This window comes from Triticum aestivum, chromosome 4A, assembly GCF_018294505.1.
Source record: "Triticum aestivum cultivar Chinese Spring chromosome 4A, IWGSC CS RefSeq v2.1, whole genome shotgun sequence".
In the NCBI taxonomy this organism is placed as follows: Eukaryota; Viridiplantae; Streptophyta; class Magnoliopsida; order Poales; family Poaceae; genus Triticum; species Triticum aestivum.
The window spans coordinates 114,380,414-114,398,831 of record NC_057803.1 but is presented as its reverse complement, the minus strand read 5'-3'; the positions used below and the strand labels follow the sequence as shown (position 1 = coordinate 114,398,831).

At 43.2% G+C, this 18,418-nt stretch overlaps 1 protein-coding gene across 2 annotated transcripts; it reads right to left on the bottom strand.

The window, feature by feature from the left end:
- Nucleotides 1-550: 550 nt before the first annotated feature.
- On the bottom strand, nucleotides 551-5,353 carry LOC123085488 (uncharacterized). 2 transcript variants are annotated; one of them, XM_044507121.1, is made up of 10 exons: nucleotides 5,092-5,353; nucleotides 4,851-4,946; nucleotides 2,709-2,793; nucleotides 2,030-2,151; nucleotides 1,884-1,908; nucleotides 1,726-1,809; nucleotides 1,581-1,610; nucleotides 1,380-1,485; nucleotides 1,179-1,243; nucleotides 551-873 (listed from the first exon to the last, which is right to left on the bottom strand). In XM_044507121.1, exons 1-9 carry the CDS (start codon nucleotides 5,185-5,187, stop codon nucleotides 1,180-1,182), a joined length of 708 nt encoding a protein of 235 aa, XP_044363056.1. In that variant the 5' UTR covers nucleotides 5,188-5,353; the 3' UTR covers nucleotides 551-873; nucleotide 1,179. The 2 variants fall into 2 exon arrangements, with proteins under 2 accessions (XP_044363056.1, XP_044363058.1); XM_044507123.1 differs by lacking the exons at nucleotides 4,851-4,946; nucleotides 5,092-5,353 and adding an exon at nucleotides 2,932-4,823.
- Between the last annotated feature and the right edge of the window lie 13,065 nt (nucleotides 5,354-18,418).

The following is an 18,418-nucleotide window of genomic DNA, read 5'->3' as shown; positions in this document are numbered from 1 at the left end:
TGCATGCAATGATTTAATGCACCTTGGAGTCTGAACATGTGATGGGAAACAACCAAATTGAGCCTTATAAAATGGAAAAACTAAAATTTTAAGATAAGCCATATAAACCGGAAAGGAGGGAGTAGTACAAAATATCCCTACATCCTCATCATTTAAAGTGGAAGAAAATCGAGCTCGCCGGCGATACGGCGCCGGCGAGCGCTCCTCTTTCTGCCCATATGCACAGTCATCATTTCGCCCGGATCCTGGACAGCGACCATTCAACAGCATATATATGCATAGCTAGAAGAGGATGGGCGCGGCGCAAAGCACCTTTCCCGCCAGGCAACCCAACAAAAGCCAACTCGCATTGCTGTTGCTGTGCGGCGAGGTCTTTTTCCCAACAGTTTCCCAACTGCCAGGGGCAAAACAGACCACATCGAGACCGGGCAATGAACCCATAACAGCGATGGACACTGGCCAGTCCCGTCCATCAAAGAGATCAGAGTGCCAGGCACATGCCCAAGTCCTGCTGGGGCCATCATCACGTCAAAACTATTTTCACAATCTATGAGACTGCAGGCATTGCTGAATAAATTCCAGTTGGTCCATGAATACCATCTCAACAACAACATAATACTATATCAGCTGTGCATATCAAATGCCATCTACATGAGCTATAAACGCAAGGAAGAATCACATCAATAACCGCCCCTATCCAATTTCAATCAACCTTAATTATGGCATAAACTCATTGCCCTATGTATACATTTGGAACAACCTGTCCCCCATGGATCAATACAAGCTGCAGCCAATGTCCGGACCAATGGAAACAAACAACAAGCACCGCCTGCGCTGTCAGGTCAAAATGCTAATATATGGGAGGTGCAAGCCCTGAATCAAGAAATAATCAAGAGATACATCAGAGTCAGTATGAGCTTAATTCATGTGAAAGAAGAATGAGAAACAACATATTGCCTAATAAAGGCTAAAAGGCGTATCAATTCTCAATAGCTTTGGGTAAACTGGTTCGTGCACTAAAGCTAAGTACTCTGCAGAACATGAATAGCAATATGATTTAATATTTTTTATGTAGCAATGTCTCCACGCTAATCCTCTATCTATGTCTACAACATGTCTAGCAATGAGCATCTCAACGAGAAGAACATGGAATATTGCAACAGAGAACTGCAAGTTACCTCAGGACAATATAACCAGTCCAAGATATATCGACGCACAGAGAAAAATAAATGAGATGAATCCCCTGAAACAAAGAGTATCAATTGTTAATGAATACAAAAGTTCTTAGTGTCAGGACCACCTTCATACAATATCATGGAAACAAGGAAAACATGCTCTCGAAAATGAAAACATGGAAAAGGCTGAATCGCATAGCATACCATATAACACCCCATCCAACGCCATTGCAAGGGCAAGGGCAGATTTCAGCAAATTTCTCAGCATCACTTGAATTCACTCTTCGGGATATGGTGTCATCATAGATATCTACACAATTCAACGACATTTAACTTATATATACAGTCTGCAACTCACTGATTGCTCTAACATGAAATTACAAGGAAAAGGTTGCTGTTCCTTACCGTAAACTGAAAATAAGCTATTCATAACACCTGTGCATGCAAACAAACATAAGAACACATTTACAAATATAATCATTTTTATCCCAGAAACCCTGGGTGCAAAATAAACTAAAATAATATAAGCACAGGGGGTCTAAGCACTCACCTATGAATAGAATAACATACTTCAGAACATGGAAAGTTGTAAATTCTTGTATAACCCAGACAACAGCAATGAATATGATGAAACCTGGAAAGTTATATTGTAAGTAGCAGGCTGCAGAAGGAAGTTCTAAATGAAGATGGAGTCATAGTTATGCATACCAATGCAGAGCCAGCGCAGAAACCACTGCATAATTCAATTAATAGATTGTAATACTTTAGTAAATCATCATTGTTAATGATTAAAGCAAGTGGGAAGAAACAAATGAAGGAAATCAACAGATGTAACAATAATTTAGCAAACTTACATTTTTGGCAACAAAGAGAACAATAATTAATGCAAGTATGAAGCAACCAGCCGCAATTCTTGTAGCTAGGAGATGTGTAGATGAAAGTATGAACACCATTCCCCAAAATGATGAACCCAGATCTGCAATTGAAACAAAACAGTAGCACGAAATAAAAACCAAAGTACTAAAATAAGAACAAGTGGGAAATGACCAATAAATCATTACAGAGAATTCAAAGTATGTATTTGAGCTTCTTGTTTGAAGGCATGAAAAGAACGATAAATTATAAAAAATAGTCATAAGTCATAAGAACCTAGGGAATTTGATAAGACTGCACATGAGTCTTACGGAGAGATCGTTTAGTTATTTATTGGTCCAAGAGGTTCACCAAAATCAATCTCTCAATCAGGGAAAGAAACAACCATAGGTATTTCAGTGACAAAGGCTGTGTTTGGCATTGCATTGGATAATGAAGCCCAGTTTTTCCAATGAGCTTCTATCTATTTTACCGTTTGGCTAACCAATGTTTTCCTGCTTCCGTGGCTATTCTCCCGCGGTAGAGTATAAAATTAGTTCAGCACAACACAGTTCGGCAACCGTAAACTGAACTAAAGAACCCACTACTTTCACTTTTTTGTTTGTGTTATTGACAAGACTTGTATAAGGCAGAGGGAGGGGATGAGTAAGTGCTTTATACATCCAGCAGGCAAGATTATCCAGTAAATGCCACCGCGAGTTTGTGTAACACCACCCTCATTAGCATGGACCTGCATGCCCTCAACCTGCAAAAGCCAATTAGATTGAAATATTATTATCAGCCTGTGAGTTTCATTAACGAACGAAAGCATAAAACCGCATGGCTACGTAAGAAAAAAAATCCAATCCAAACATAGAAAGAGACTAGATATCTTTGCACCTACATTTCAGAATTGAAGGACATAGACAAGGAACTCAGAAGATGCCTTTTAAATGTTCTACGAAAATTTAGTAATCATCATTCTTGTCTTAACTATGGGGCTGTCCAAAAATAAAACCAACACTCTCCGGCAATAAATAACTGTTAGTTCAACAAAGTATGTAGTATCGAGGAAAAGAGGAAATAATAAAGATAAACAAATATTGCCATGTCACAAATTAAGCAATAATAATAACCATAAAATAAGCCGTGGATTGTTCTAACCCAATGGCGATTCAACTCCGATGACCACTAATTAGAACTTCCAATTCTACCCATGCCGATATCAAAATACACCAAACAGATGTTTTCATGCACCCATATTTTACACCTAATCCTGCAGTTGTCTCTCTAGTTGCGTCTGTGGAAACAGATGCATGTCCTGCGACCAGTGGCGGTGCCAGCACCAAAAAGCTGTGGGTTCAAGTGCCCTAATCTCTCCAAAATATCCTAATTTTTGCACAAATATGAATAGAACTAAGCTTGCAATCAAACAAGCTGACCCCACAGAGTAAACATAGAAACGCCCCCTGCCTGCGACAACGCACTTAATGCCTGCTATATAGGAGCCATTAAACTACACGACTAGTCCATTTTAGCGTTGTAGCACAAGAAAATGCCAAGAGAGTATACATTCTCCAGAAAAAAAAAATACAATCTTTCACCAAAACTCCTCACTTGAAAATGGTGCTAGTGGAGGCTATCAGTCGTAGGTCTTTGATGAAATCTCTCATTTTGGAAGATTGCAAGAAGAATGCAAAAAATCACAATTTCATGGTATATAACCATGTAGTACCATGCAACCAAAAAGGTGCTATCACATTATTCTGTATGGAATCCATCATCGCTAAATTTCTGAAAGGAAGACCTAAATTTGAAAATTAAAGGACAGAGCTTGATAAGTAACGCAGAATGCGCCTTCTAAATGTTCCAAAATCAGTAATCACTGTTCTTATCTTATTCTTACCTCTAGGGTTGTCCACATACTGAATCAACGGTCTCCAGCAATAAATATCAGTTAGTTCAGCTAAGTTTTGAACATGGAAGAAAAAGAATAGACAAAAACAAATATTGGGCACAACAAATTATGCAATAAATGACAGAATAGATCAACGGCGATACAACTCCTCTCTTGCGGGTAATGACGGTACAACTCCTCTTTTTATTGCGGGTAATGGCGAGACAACTCCGATGACTACTAATCAGAATTTCCAATTCTGCAAATGCCTACATCAAAATACACTAAACAGAAATTTTCATGCACTTGTCCCTTTAGCTGCACCCGCGGAATGCAGATGCATGTGGTACTTCACATGCTGCGCCAAGCCGCCAACAATGTGAGCGAAGATCCATTCACGCAACTGCTATCACCGAGTCACTAATCTGCATGACCAGTCCATTTTAGCACTGTGGCATAAGAAAATGCCCAAGACAGCACACATTCTCCAGAAAATTAGCATCTTTTGACCAGAATCCCTCACTTGCAAATTGTAGTTAAAACATAAAAGGAGCAGGAAAAAAGGGGTAGGTGCCTTGGATACCCCTGTTATCGGAAGAATGAGAATATTCATACTTTCATGATGTGAACTACTCCATGTGACGAAGAAAGGAAGAAAAAAGCAAACAGTTAAAAGGCGCTATCACATTGTGCTATGGAATCCATCATCCGAACTGGTGTGGATTGGCCACCCACTTGGCTACTTTTGCTTCAAAGTGCTAAATCACCTAGCTAGCAGTAGCAGTACCAACCCAAAATGGTGGGTAAATAACTCCATGGCTGCTGAGATTGCAGTGCACAGCGTCGTACAGCTTAAAGCGTCGTCAGTGGCCGCATTAGAAAAAGGAAAAAAAACAGATCGGTAACTGGGAAAATGGTGGGCTTACATCTCCGCAGGTGAGCTTGCAGGCGAGGGCGTGGCTGGTCTCGTGGAGGAAGACGGTGATGAGCTTGAAAGGCGTGAGCAGGAACGTCCTCCACAGCTGCACACAAGGAACCCCAAATCAGGAACTCCCCGCCACTTGCGCAACCCCGTGCAAACACGACGGCGGCGGCCGGCCGCTCCCTCGAACAAAAAAGAAAAGAAAAAAGACGGCGGCGGGTGGGTCAGCGGCGGCGGGGGCTCACGGCGAGGATGACGACGGTGGAGACGCCGACGGCGGCGATGAAGACGACCTGGTTGTGCTGGCAGCAGCTCTGCAGCTCCCAGTTGACGTTCACCATCCTAGGCCCGGCGCAGATCTGCCGTCGCCCTCGCCGGAGCGAAAAGAGAAAGGGGGAAGGGGAGGGACGAGTGCACGGGGAAAATGGGAACTGTTCGAATTGGCCGGTGAAACGTGCCCGCACAGAAACCGAGGGCCTGGACCTGGACCTGGACCTGGCCGCGGACGAAAGGAAAGAGCGTTTGCGCGTTCGTTGGGCCGGACCCGGAGGAGAGCGTTCTCACTGGTCTACGGGTGGGTGGTGCGTCGTCTAGCCCAGCAATAATTGTTGCTAATCTGCTGAGTGCTGAGGAGTACGCTTGGTGATTAAAAATGAATAAATTTTCCTCACTTTTTTTTTAATAATGAACGAATGAATCCAAGGCTCCAGCAGCGGTCGAGGTGGCGGTGGGTGAAGTGCGCGAGAGACGACTCGGGTCTGACCGAGTCACTGGCTGGCTCGCTTCTGCTAGAGTACTTGTCTACTTTTGGTAGGTGGCAACCGTGTCTCTTCCTGCAGTTTCTTTCTCTAGGGTTTCTTTCTTTCGGAGCTGCAAGTGTAGAACGCAAGAGTCGCATGAGTACCAAGTCGTTGTGCGCACCGTTCGTCTCCGCTTCTTCTGGACTGCTGAAGCCCCGAAGAAATGTAAATCCGCAGTCCAACCGCAGAACCGGCGAGCAACACATGCAGATGTGGCCACCGGTGATGAACGGAGTGATTCAAATGGTTCCTCCTCCTTCTGGCGTCAACGTCGTAGGGGTTCCATGTCAGGTCTCATTGGCGAATCATGGTGTGTCGCGAATCGGTTCGATTGTCTTGTCAGCGTAATGGCCGGATCGAACTGCGTGGACGGAAATGGTGCCCTCCAACGGCTTCTCTCCTCTGCATCCATAAATAATTTCAGAGAGATTTGTAGGATGGTGATCCGATATGCTGGGAGTGGGAGGGGAGTACACTTCGCAAAAATGTGGGAAGACGACGCTTTTGTGGCAGAAGAAATACACGGCGAAGGTATCACAGTGGCTTACGCGGGTTTTTGCCGTGTTTTCACGGAATCGTCTTGCTTCCGCGGAAAGCACTGAATCGTCGTCGCCACTGATTAGATTATACGTGTGCTACAAGTGATCGGGCACGGGCATCCACGTGGCCGCACAGTGGATGCAAGTGCTACCAAAACCAAATCTCTTCTGTAAGCTTACAAACGCTTCGAGGTTTGTCTTCGCCTTTCAGGAAAAGTTTTTCCTTTTTCCCCCTCTTTGCCAAATGCCTTGTGGGGCAGATGTCCGCACATGGCTTTTAGATGGGGCACCCTTATCCTGAGTAGATAGAGTCAGTTTTGCTCTCGCTGATCTGGCTATGCTCTCAACACTGCAGCGAAAGATGGACATGCAGTTTTGGTTTCGTACATTCTTGTTTCTTCAGAATAACACTCGTTTCTTTTCAAACCGATGGATCAAATCATCCAAATTAGGGCCAGGGACACCTGGCCGTATCAAAGATCATCAAGAGGTATAAATGATGACATAATCATCCCTAGATATTAGCTGCCTGTTCGGATGCTCTCCCGTCTCTTAACTCTGCTCCGCTCGAGGAGCTGGTTTCAAGCCGCTCCGTGCTTTTGTGCTGTAGCTCCCTCCGTTCCGGGAGCTGCAGTGAGGAAGCAGAGGGGGCTAGATAGCCAGACAACCTTTTATTTTAAAGGGAAACAACCAGACAACCTAATGGCCCATCCGACATAATAAAAGTCTGCAGGCTGTTTTCTAACAAAAAGGACCCTCATCACGCGGGAGCTATTTCTCGCCCTCGTGCCGCTCGTGTGTCGTTGTAGGTTCGCTTACACTGCTTTGGTTTTCTTCGCCTTTTCTTTCTTTTCTTCGTTATACTTTGGTTTTATTTTGTTTCTTTCTTAGCTTTCTTTGCATTCTTCGGTTTCATTCACCTTTTCTTTTGTTTCTTTCTCAGCTTTCTTTGCATTCTTCGGTTTCCTTCACCTTTTCTTTTGTTTCTTTGTCGATTTTATCGGGGTTTTAACACATGTCTGTTTTTTTAGTACACAATGCATATTTTTAGTGCACACTTTTTTATACACATTTTACATTTTTCAAATACCTGATGTATATTTAAAAATCAACATGTTTTGAATACTTTTTGAATACATGGTAACATTTTTTAAATACAAGCTGTACATCTTTTTAATGGCAATAAACACTTTTTTCAACCTACACGAACATTCTTTTTACAATGCATAATTTTTTTATATAAAATTCACAGACATTTTCAGATGTAAATATTTCTTTAAAATGTCACATACAATTTTTAATGGAAATAAATATTTCTTTAACCTATGCGAACATTTTCTTACTTTGACCTCCTCGAGTGGGGATACCAACCAGGGTTCAAATCCTGGTTCTCACAAAAAAACTTTTTTTAAATGTCATGGTTTTTTTTGAAATGCGGGAATATATGTTTGAAATGTCACGTACATTTTTATAATGGTATGAAACATTTTTTTACATTACGCAACCATTTATCGGAAATATCACAAACACATTTTGCAAACTCATGTAACCTTTTTTTAAATGTAGCATGCATTTTTTTCGATTGTAACAAACATTATTTTTAGTATTATGCGAACATTATTTTAAATTTTATAAAATGTCACATACATTTGTTTAAAATGTCATAAACATATTTTGTACACATGATTAACATTTTCTACTTTTTTCATCCACATCATAAATTTTTTGTGTACATCTAAAATATTTTCTATACGCATATAACCTTTTCCAAATGCATGACTACTATTTTTCAAAATTTATGTACAGTGTTTTTTGTAGTATTTAGATATTCTAAAATATGAAAAATAGTTAAAAAAAATAAAGGAAAAATAAAAAATATGAAAAAAGGAGGAAAAAAACACGTGTGACGTCAACATGACGTTACCATATGGTTACTGTGTCGGCCCAACATCGGCTTCCTGCGGGTGATCCTATGCTAGGAGTCGTTGCGGGCGACACATAGTTGTGCCCCCTCAGCAACCCCCAAATTTCATCGTAAGGCTCATTACGGATTGTAGAATCTTCATAGGAACAATAGTGACGCATCTATCTCACTTTATGCAAGTTAGTGCATCGTCTCGCCTCAAGCGAGGAGGTTGTCGTGGATCTAAGATTGACAGTAAAATGGGGAGTAAGTATGAGGAGGCAAGATCCTAGCTATGGAGTAGTTGTACACATGAGTTTACGAGTTCAGGCCCTTCGCGGAGGAAGTAACATCCCTACGTCTCGGAGCCCGGAGGCGGTCGACTGGATTGTATATGTGTGTGAGTTTACAAAAGATGCGAACCCTTGTCCCAGAGGAGGGGGGTGGCTTATATAAAGTGCGCCAGGACCCCAGCTCCCCTCCGTTACACAGGATTCAATGTACATTAAGAGTGGAATGTTACTGGTAACGCTAGCAATTAAGTGATATAAATGACAATTAAGTCTATGAGTAAACGCCCGACCGTTGTTTGTGCAGAGTGGCTTTAGATCCTCTGTATGTCGAGTGGCTTCTGTTACAGTCGAGTGTCATTGATTCTTTCGAGTGGAATGTCTTTAGTCGAGTGGATGATGATACCCTTCGAATGCTTTTGGCTTTAGGGCGATGACCTTGGGGAGGCGTCTAGGTCAGACCTGTGACCCTACCCTAGGTACATAGCTTCATCATTAGCCCCCGAATGGTTCGGGGCTTGAGTGGGAAGGAGTTGGGAATTCTTCCGATTCAATTTCCATGCTTCGGGAATGTAAGTGCATCTAGTGCCACCCCTAGTTGGTTTTGGAGTATTGACGACAAACCTGGTTGAGGGACTAATGTGTTTGTGAGAATTGCAGGATAACACAGGTAGAAGTCCCTCATTGATTCGGTTTTCCTACCAGAGATGACCTCTAAAAATGTATGAAGACATTGAAGTCAAAGGTGGTATGTGAATACATTCACATTGAAGACTATGACAAGAGAAGACATCGCGCGAAGACTATGGAGCGCGAAGACTTAGTTGTTTCGTCGTTATTTTTCTTCTTTGTTGAGTCATAGGAACCACCGTACTGTTAAGTGGGGTCCAAGTAAACCAGTCAGAATGACTGAAGTGATGCTTAACCAAAATCCTATGTCTTCGAGCGAAGACAATGAGAGCAAATCTTATCCAGAGCTGGATAAGTCAGCTTTGCTTGTAGCTCAAGTAAAGTTGTCGTGTGTGTTTGAAATCTGACCGTTGGAACACGTGTCAGTTCCTTAGTGACCCAGGGTCATTTCAGACAAATCAGGTCGGGTTGTCTAGTGGCTATAAATAGCCCACCCCCTACACCATAAATTGGTTGGCTGCTCAGAGTTAGTGCACGGCTTTTGTCGTTTGAGAGCAACCCACCTCGAAGCCTTTGAGAGAGAAATCCTTGCGAGGACAAAGCCCTAAACACCCAGAGCCAAAGAGTGTTAGGCATCACTTAAGTCTTCTTGTTTGTGTGATCTGAAGACTTATTACACTTGAGGACTGTGAATCCTCTAGCCGGTTAGGCGTCGCGTTCTGAGCATCCAAGAGTCATTGTGGATCGCCGGTGAACGAAGTCTGTGAAGGTTTGGAAGTCTACCTTGAAGACTTACTAGAGTAATTGGGCGAGGACTGGGTGTCCTTAGCTCAAGGGGAATAAGGTGAAGACGCGGTCTTTTGAGTTGAATCTCAGCCTCCCTAACCAGACGTATAGTTGTCACAGCAACTGGAACTGGTCCAACAAATCATTGTCTTCAACGAGCCATTGGTTCTATCCTTCCCATCTCTTTATTTGTAGATTGGTCCTTGTGAAGTCATTGCCTGTTTGCATTATCTATTTGTCTTCACGGTGTGACTGCTTGTTCTGATTGGCTTCATACTATCTTCCATCCTGATCTATACTGCCTAGCTGCTATTAGTCTTTGTGCTTTCATTTTATTGAATACTTGACCATGGCTTGCTTAGTGTAGTCTACCTTCCGCTGCATGGTAATAGGTTTATTTCTATCATTTGTCTTCGAAACTTCCATGTTTTGAAGACTTTCATAAAAATCGCCTATTCACCCCCCTCTAGTCGATCACTAGCACTTTCAATTGGTATCAGAGCAAGGTACTCCCTTGTTTTGTGTGATTCGGTTTAACCACCTGGAGTTTTAGCTATGTCGACTGCAGGGATAATCAAAGTCTCCGTTGCATGCCTAGTCTTCGATGGAACTGAATATCCCTACTGGAAGAATAAGATGCACATGCATCTGTAAGCCATTGATGTCGACCTCTGGTATGTCGTCAAGAATGGCGTCCCTGAAGGTGTCACCGCTGCTGATGTCAAGAAGTTCGTTCAACTGGATTCCACTGCCAAGAACATCATCTGTGGTCATCTGACCAAAGGACAGTATGACCGTGTGAGTGCTCTGGAAACATCCAAGCTAGTCTGGGACTGGCTCTCCAAGGTCAACGAAGGCGTCTCAACCCATAGAGATCAAAGAATCAGTGTCCTTCGCAACCTCTTCAACCGCTTCAAGAGAAACGACAATGAGAATGTTCAGCTCACGTTTGTCAACTCACTGACATCACAAATGAGCTTCAAGCCCTCGGCGCTACTGAGATCACCAAGCATGAAGTCGTCAAGACACTCCTGAGATCACTTGACAGCTCGTTTGACACCCTAGCCCTGATGATTCAAGAACGCCCTGACTTCAAGACACTCGATCCGTCTGACATACTTGAAAGGCTCAACACACATGAGTTCCAGCTTTATGAGAAAAGAGACATCTACGGTCCCAACTATGGGTGAACTCGTGCTTTGAAGGCAAAAGTTGTTTCCTCATCTGAAGAAGAATCTAATTGCAGTTGTGATGATCCTGAAGACATTGGAAAGGAGCTTGCTATGTTTGTGAAGAAGTTCCAGAAATTCACCAAGAAGAAAGGCTTCAGAAAGTCCTCACGATCCAGCTCAAGGAATGATGAAGCTTCTGCTCATGACTACAAGAAGAGAACATGCCACAAGTGCAAGAAACCTGGTCACTACATCTCTGAGTGTCCGCAGTGGGACAATGAGAACAACAAGAAGAAGAAGAGCAAGGAATATGATTCTGACGATAAGAAGAAGAAGAAATACTCAAAGTCTCCTTCCAAGTCTTCATCAAAGTCTTCATCAAAGTCTTCATCACACAAGAAGAGCTCATCTAGCAAGGCTCGTGTGTTTGTTGGCAAGGAAATGGATTCAGAGGAGGAGTCTGCTTCTGAGGAGGCGGAGGTGGAGTGTGAGGAGGAGTACGATTCTGGCGTTGCAAGTCTGGCTACAACCTACGTTGCCAAGTCCATCTTCAACATTGAAGACAATGACTTCCTCACCGACGCCGATGCTAATGACAAGGACAACTCTGCTCCCACCTACTGCTTCATGGCACGCGGTGCCAAGGTAAACTCACGCACTACTCACTATCAAACATCCAGTGAAGATGACTCTGATCGTGGTTCCAAACCCAGTTACAAAACACTTGCTAAAATTGCAACTGAACAACAGAAAGCTATGGAACATATTCAAAAACTGTTACACAAAAGCGATGACCTGTTAGACGCTGAAATGACTCGATCTCAGTCCTTAATTGAAGACATAAAAAATCTTCATGTTAAGTATGAGGAACTTGAAAGTCGTCATGAAACACTCTCAACAACTCATGAAAAGCTTTCCTATGATTATCTTCAAAGGAAGCAAGATCTTGAGAAATTAAGAGCGGCTCATGAAGATCTTCAAAAGGAAAACGAGTCACTTCGCGCCAAACAGATCAGTTCCGCTCAGGAAGGATTTGAACCACCATGTCTTAAATGCATTGAGCGTGACAATGCTACTTCTGTTGTGGATGTTCTACTGCTGCTACTGTTGCAATCTTTTCAACTATTGATGTGGTAACTAACCCCTCTACTGAGGATGCCACTGCTAGGTTGAAGACATTGCTTGAAACAGGGATGTACAAAAGTCTCAAAGGGCATCAGACACTATGTGATGTCCTCAAAAGGCAGATCCTGAACCGAAACCCTAGGAAAGAGGGTGTTGGGTACGAAAGGAAAATGAATGCTGATGGCTCTTACTGGAAACCTGAGCAGTACCCCAAAACCACATGGGTTGCTGCAAAGGAACCTTCAGTGGATACATCCACCCTATCTAGCTTCACTTGTGCTAATCCCATTGTTATTGATGAATCCTTCGATGCAAACTATAAACTGTTTAAGAATCAGAATGGTGAAGTGTTTGCCAGGTATATTGGTACTAACTACAGGAATGGGCCACCTATGAAGAAAGTCTGGGTGCTGAAAAAGTGTCTGGAAAATCTTCCTGTGTATGTCGTCATGACACCACAAGTGAAGAAGACAAACCCCAGACCACGGGTTTCATATGGTCCAAAGGCTTCATACAGACATAGGACTCACCTGAGTCGCACTAACGCAAATGTTTTGCAGGGAAACCATACTCAGGCCTATGAATATGAGCGCGTTTCATCAAACCGCCATGTTCATAAGACCAAGAACTAATCTGCTTATTCTTATGAGTACTATTGTCCACCTGCAAGACTATTTGCTAGGGCTCCAAAGCCAAAGTTCTCAGATGCTGCACTTAGACTCATTGCTTCGAAGCCACCCTTGAAGATGTGGGTGGCTAAGAAAGCTTAACTCTTTTTTGTAGGGAAGGGTCTCCAGCCGAAAATCAAATGCGTCTGAAGCTATTGCTGGGGACCTTAAACATCTTGTAGGGCGCAAGATCAAATGCCCAAATGGTCTTATTATGTATTTTGTTCCCGAGTCGCTTGCTACTTGCCCTATCAGTCCTAACCTCAATCTAAGCTTTCATAATCCACTTGCTCGTCAAATGTTTATGCTTCACAATTCTCTTCGTGAAGCCTATCCCCCTAACTACACTGTAGGGTATGACATCAGCTGCTTCAGAATGGATTATTGATAGTGGATGTACTGATCACATGACTAGCAAGCGAAGTCTTATCATGGACTCAACCTTATGTCCATCTGACAAGAGTCACATCACATTTGCTGATACTGGTAAAAGTAAGGTATTGGGTCTAGGTAGAGTTGCAATCTCAAGGGATCAACACATGGATAAAGTGATGCTTGTTGAATCCCTTGGTTTTAACTTAATGTCTGTCTCAATGCTTTGTGATTTAAACATGATTGTGATGTTTGGAAAATATCGTTGCCTTGTTCTATGAAATCTGACAAGTCTCTAGTCTTTGAAGGGTATCGGAAAGATGATTTGTACATGGTAGATTTCTCAGCAAGACCACAACTTGCCGTATGTCTTCTTACAAAAGCTTTAGAATGCTGGCTCTGGCATCGGAGGCTAGGGCATGCTGGCATGAGGAATTTTCACACTCTTGCAAAGAAGAAGCATATCATAGGCATCAAGGGCGTCAAGTTCAAGAAGGATCATTTATGCGGTGCCTGCGAAGCTGGAAAGATGACGAGGGCCAAGCATCCCTCGAAGACAATCATGACAACTACTCAACCCTTCGAACTGCTACACATGGACCTCTTCGGTCCCACTCACTACTCAACTCTTACTACTACTGCTTGTCTCTATGGCTTCATCATTGTTGATGATTATTCAAGATATACATGGGTTCATATAATCCTCTACAAGACTGAAGTGCAGGATGTCTTCAGATGCTTCGCCAATCGAGCCATGAACAACTATGGCATCAAGATCAAGCACATCAGAAGTGACAATGGCACTGAATTCAAGAACACCAGCCTCGACACTTATCTTGATACTTTGGGCATCACTCATGAGTTCTTAGCTCCGTACACGCTGCAGCAGAATGACATCATGGAACGCAAGAACAGAACACTCATTGAGATGGCCCGGACGATGCTCGATGAATACAAGACTCCAAGAAAGTTTTGGCCTGAAGCCATTGATACTGCATTCCATATCATCAACCGTGTTTATCTTCACAAGCTTCTGAACAAAACATCCTATGAGCTCCTCACTGGTAAGAAGCCAAATTTCAATTACTTCAGAGTATTTGGTGCCAGGTGCTGGATCAAGGATCCACATCACACTTCAAAATTTGCACCGAAAGCACATGAAGGTTTTATGCTTGGATACAGAAAGGATCCGCACTCCTACAGAGTCTTCAACCTCTTTCACTATAAAGTGGTTGAAACTGTGGATGTGCGGTTCGATGATACTAACGGCTCGCAAAGAGAGCACCTGCCAAATGTGCTAGATGAAGTTCCATCCAGTGAATCCATCAAGCTTATGGGAACTGGAGAAATCATACCATCTGAAGCACAGCCCGAAGAGGAACTCATCATCTCTGCACCTGATCAACCTGAAGACAATGCTCAGCCTGAAGACTATCCTTCTAACGATGACAATGATCAGCAAGAGCAAAATCTTCATCCTGTTCATCCTCGTGTTGCAAATGAAGTACAGATTGAGAAAATAATTGATAGCATCAATGCACCTGGTCCAATCACTCGTTCAAGGGCAACACAACTAGCAAATTTCTATGGACACTTCGCATTCGTCTCAATATCTGAACCCAAGAAAGTTGATGAAGCCTTCATGGAACCTGAATAGATTCAAGCTATGCAAGAAGAGCTTCAACAATTTGAGCTGAATAATGTACGGGAACTGGTCAAGCGTCCTGATCCTCGTAAGCACAATATCATAGGCACTAAATGGATATATCGCAACAAGCAAGATGAGCATGGTCAAGTTGTCAGAAATAAGGCTCGTCTCGTTGCTCAAGGATACACTCAAGATGAAGGAATTGACTTCGATGAAACATTTGCTCCTGTGGCTAGGCTTGAAGCTATATGCATATTGCTGGCCTATGCAAATCATCATAACATTCTTCTGTATCAAATGGATGTGAAGAGTGTCTTTCTCCATGGCAAGATTGAAGAAGAAGTGTATGTTGCACAACCGCCTGGCTTTGAAAATCCAAAACATCCTGACATGGTTTATAAGCTCAATAAGGCACTGTATGGCCTCAAACAAGCCCCTCGTGCTTGGTATGACACACTCAAGGACTTCCTGAAGAGCAAAGGCTTCAAACCTAGTTCCCTGGATCCCACGCTCTTCATGAAGACATATGATGGTGAACTGTTTGTGTGCCAAATATATGTGGATGACATTATCTTCGGCTGCACTAATCAGAAATACAGTGATGAGTTTGGATACATGATGCAAGAGCACTATCAGATGTCCATGATGGGTGAGTTGAAGTTCTTCCTTGGTCTTCAAATACGACAGCAACGCAACGGCATATTCATATCTCAAGAGAAATACCTCAAAGATTGCCTGAAGAAGTTTGGAATGCAAGATTGCAAAGGTTACATGACGCCAATGCCAGCTAAACACCATCTGGGTCCCAACGACAATGGTAAAGAGTTTGATCAAAAGGTATACCGCTCCATGATTGGTTCTTTACTTTATCTATGTGCACCTAGGCCAGATATTATGCTTAGTGTCTGCATGTGTGCTCGATTCCAAGCGGCACCAAAGGAATCGCATCACTTAGCTGTGAAGCAAATTCTTCGATATTTGGCTTACACCCCAACATTAGGATTATGGTATCCAAAGGGCTCAGAGTTTGATCTGGTTGGTTTCTCGGATGCTGATTATGCTGGTGACAAGGTGGATCGCAAGTCTACATCAGGCACATGTCATTTTCTAGGACGATCACTTGTATGTTGGTCTTCAAAGAAGCAGAACTGTGTATCTCTCTCCACTGCTGAATCTGAATACATTGCTGTTGGGTCTTGCTGCGCTCAGCTTCTATGGATGAAGCAAACACTCAAAGACTATGGCATTCATCTGAAGCAAGTGCCACTCTACCGCGGTAACGAAAGCACCATCAAGATTGCCAACACCCAGTTCAACACTCGAAGACAAAGCACATTGAAATTCGTCATCACTTTCTCAGAGATCATGTCATGAAGGAAGATATTGATATCATACACGTCAACACTGAAGAGCAACTGGCAGATATCTTCACAAAGCCCTTGGATGAGAAAAGGTTTTGCAAGTTACGGTGTGAGCTAAATATCTTGGAATCCTCAAATGTCCTGTGATCAGGCACACATCCTAACACTTATGCATGTTGATGACTTAGATGTGCAACACACGAAGTAAAGCATATCTTCAATCAATGAAGACTTACATTCTGAGTGTGAATACATTAACGTGGAATTTGACTTTGGAGCGCCACAATAATTGTGCACCGTCTCTGGGTCTAATACTTCCTATACGGTGGGTAACGCCACCACCAAATTCTTCCTTTAGAAGTTTTTTTCTCATGGCGTTACTTTTGCAAAGTCTTCACACTTGATTTGTCTTCAACATTGATTTGCTTTCTTGATTATCTTCACAATATTGACTTGGTATATGCATATATTAAGTGTTCTGTCCTCTACAACATTCACTTATAGCTATGTCTTTTCATTTGAATCTTTTGATCAAAGTGAATGTGATCGGACCCTAACCTTTCTATGCTTCCACCTAAAATCGATCTATCCAAATCATATGCATTCTATTGAAACTGTCGAACGTCTTCTCCGAGTCCTTGTCAGCAGAAGACACAGAGACAAACATTAATCTGTTTTCAATGCTCAATCCTTTTTTACCTGAAACCCGGAGAAGTGGGAACGACCACCCGACAATCCAGGCGTGCGTGGGAACGTGGAACAACCTCCAATGTGTTGCATGATCGCCACGTGACCTTCAGATGTGAACCGCCAGGGGCACCTGTGTAATAACACTGTGCCATCCCTATCCCTATAAATACACGCCTCACCCCAATCATTATCTCTTCTTCCCCTCTCGCACAAACCCTAGCGCCACCGCTAGCCCTCAACGACGCTGGCGACGAAGCACTTAGCTGTCGTGACCTCACTGACGCCGTCCTCACGCCGGCCGCGGACATCGTCTTCTCCGCCGTCGCCGTAGGTGTCCTCCGTCGCCAAGTTAGGGCACGGAAGATCAAACTGCTTGGCCTCCTCCCCCACTCCGTCTAGCAGTTCCTCGTGTGGTAAATAAAACCTCTTTTTACAGTCTTTTTGATCCGATAGATTCATCCTTTTCAACCACAAGTGGTTTCTGTTCCTACAAGTTGGATCTATCTCATTCTGCATCTCATAGCATGCCTAGTATGTTCACTTATGCTTCACAAAGTAGTTAGATTCCTCACTTGTAATTATCCGTGGATTCGTACAAATCTGGAACCAACTCTGTACATATGAGTGAATGTCTTCGCACTATGAGGTCAATGTCTTCTAAACTGATTTATCTTCAAAATCTTCTGAGAATGCATATGACCTCTTCCCCTTCCCTCGCATCTCTAATGCTGTCATAGGTACATGTCCGTGGGAGAATCCCTTGGTTCTCATAGTCTGCATTCATTTGCAGAGTTCTTACAGCGTCACATAAATTCTCCTGAAGCCAGTTCCTGTCTGACCAGTAGACGAAAGTCTTCGACAGTGTTGAAGCCTTTCAGTCTAAACTTCATGACAACTCAAAAACCAGTCAGGAAGGGCGGCAGACAACGCCGTGGAAACACTGCTAAGGACCTGCCACCGGATCTCTATGAGTTATACAAGTCAGATCCAAAAGAAACCTACGGAGAACGCAAGAACCGAATCTAATGGATTCGAAGACATTGGGCAGAGGAATGGTTCAAGTACAGATTCGTCACCAAGGAGTATGCTGAGAAGAATGGCTTAAAGGGCCCCTGGGGAGATATAATATACAAAGGTCTTTAGCCCAAGTCGAAGTTCGAAGCTATTGCTCAAGGCTTCTACCCCTGCATGATTCGTGGACCTCAGCCTGCTAATGCCGACCCATCCTCTCTGTTATGGTGTCGTGAATATAATGTGTTCAAGCGCAACTTTCAGGCTGCAAAGAACTCGACCAAGGAAAACAAGAAGTCTTTGGGATTAGACTTCAACCCAGGCCCCTCTGCACCACGAGCTGATGGCACACACGAAGCTGAACCCAATCTTATTGGGCCCTTCTACAACTTAGAAGGTCTCATCACTCACATTCAGGTTCAAGGGGCAGCCGTGGACCACTCTGCAAATGACTCTGATTCTGATGAAGCGCCTGCACCTTCGAAGCCTGTTAAGCAACAGAAACCAAAGGCTTCAAAGCTCCCCTCTGCACCAAAGGTATCACAGGCGAAGCCTCTAGCCACTGCACCTCCTAAAG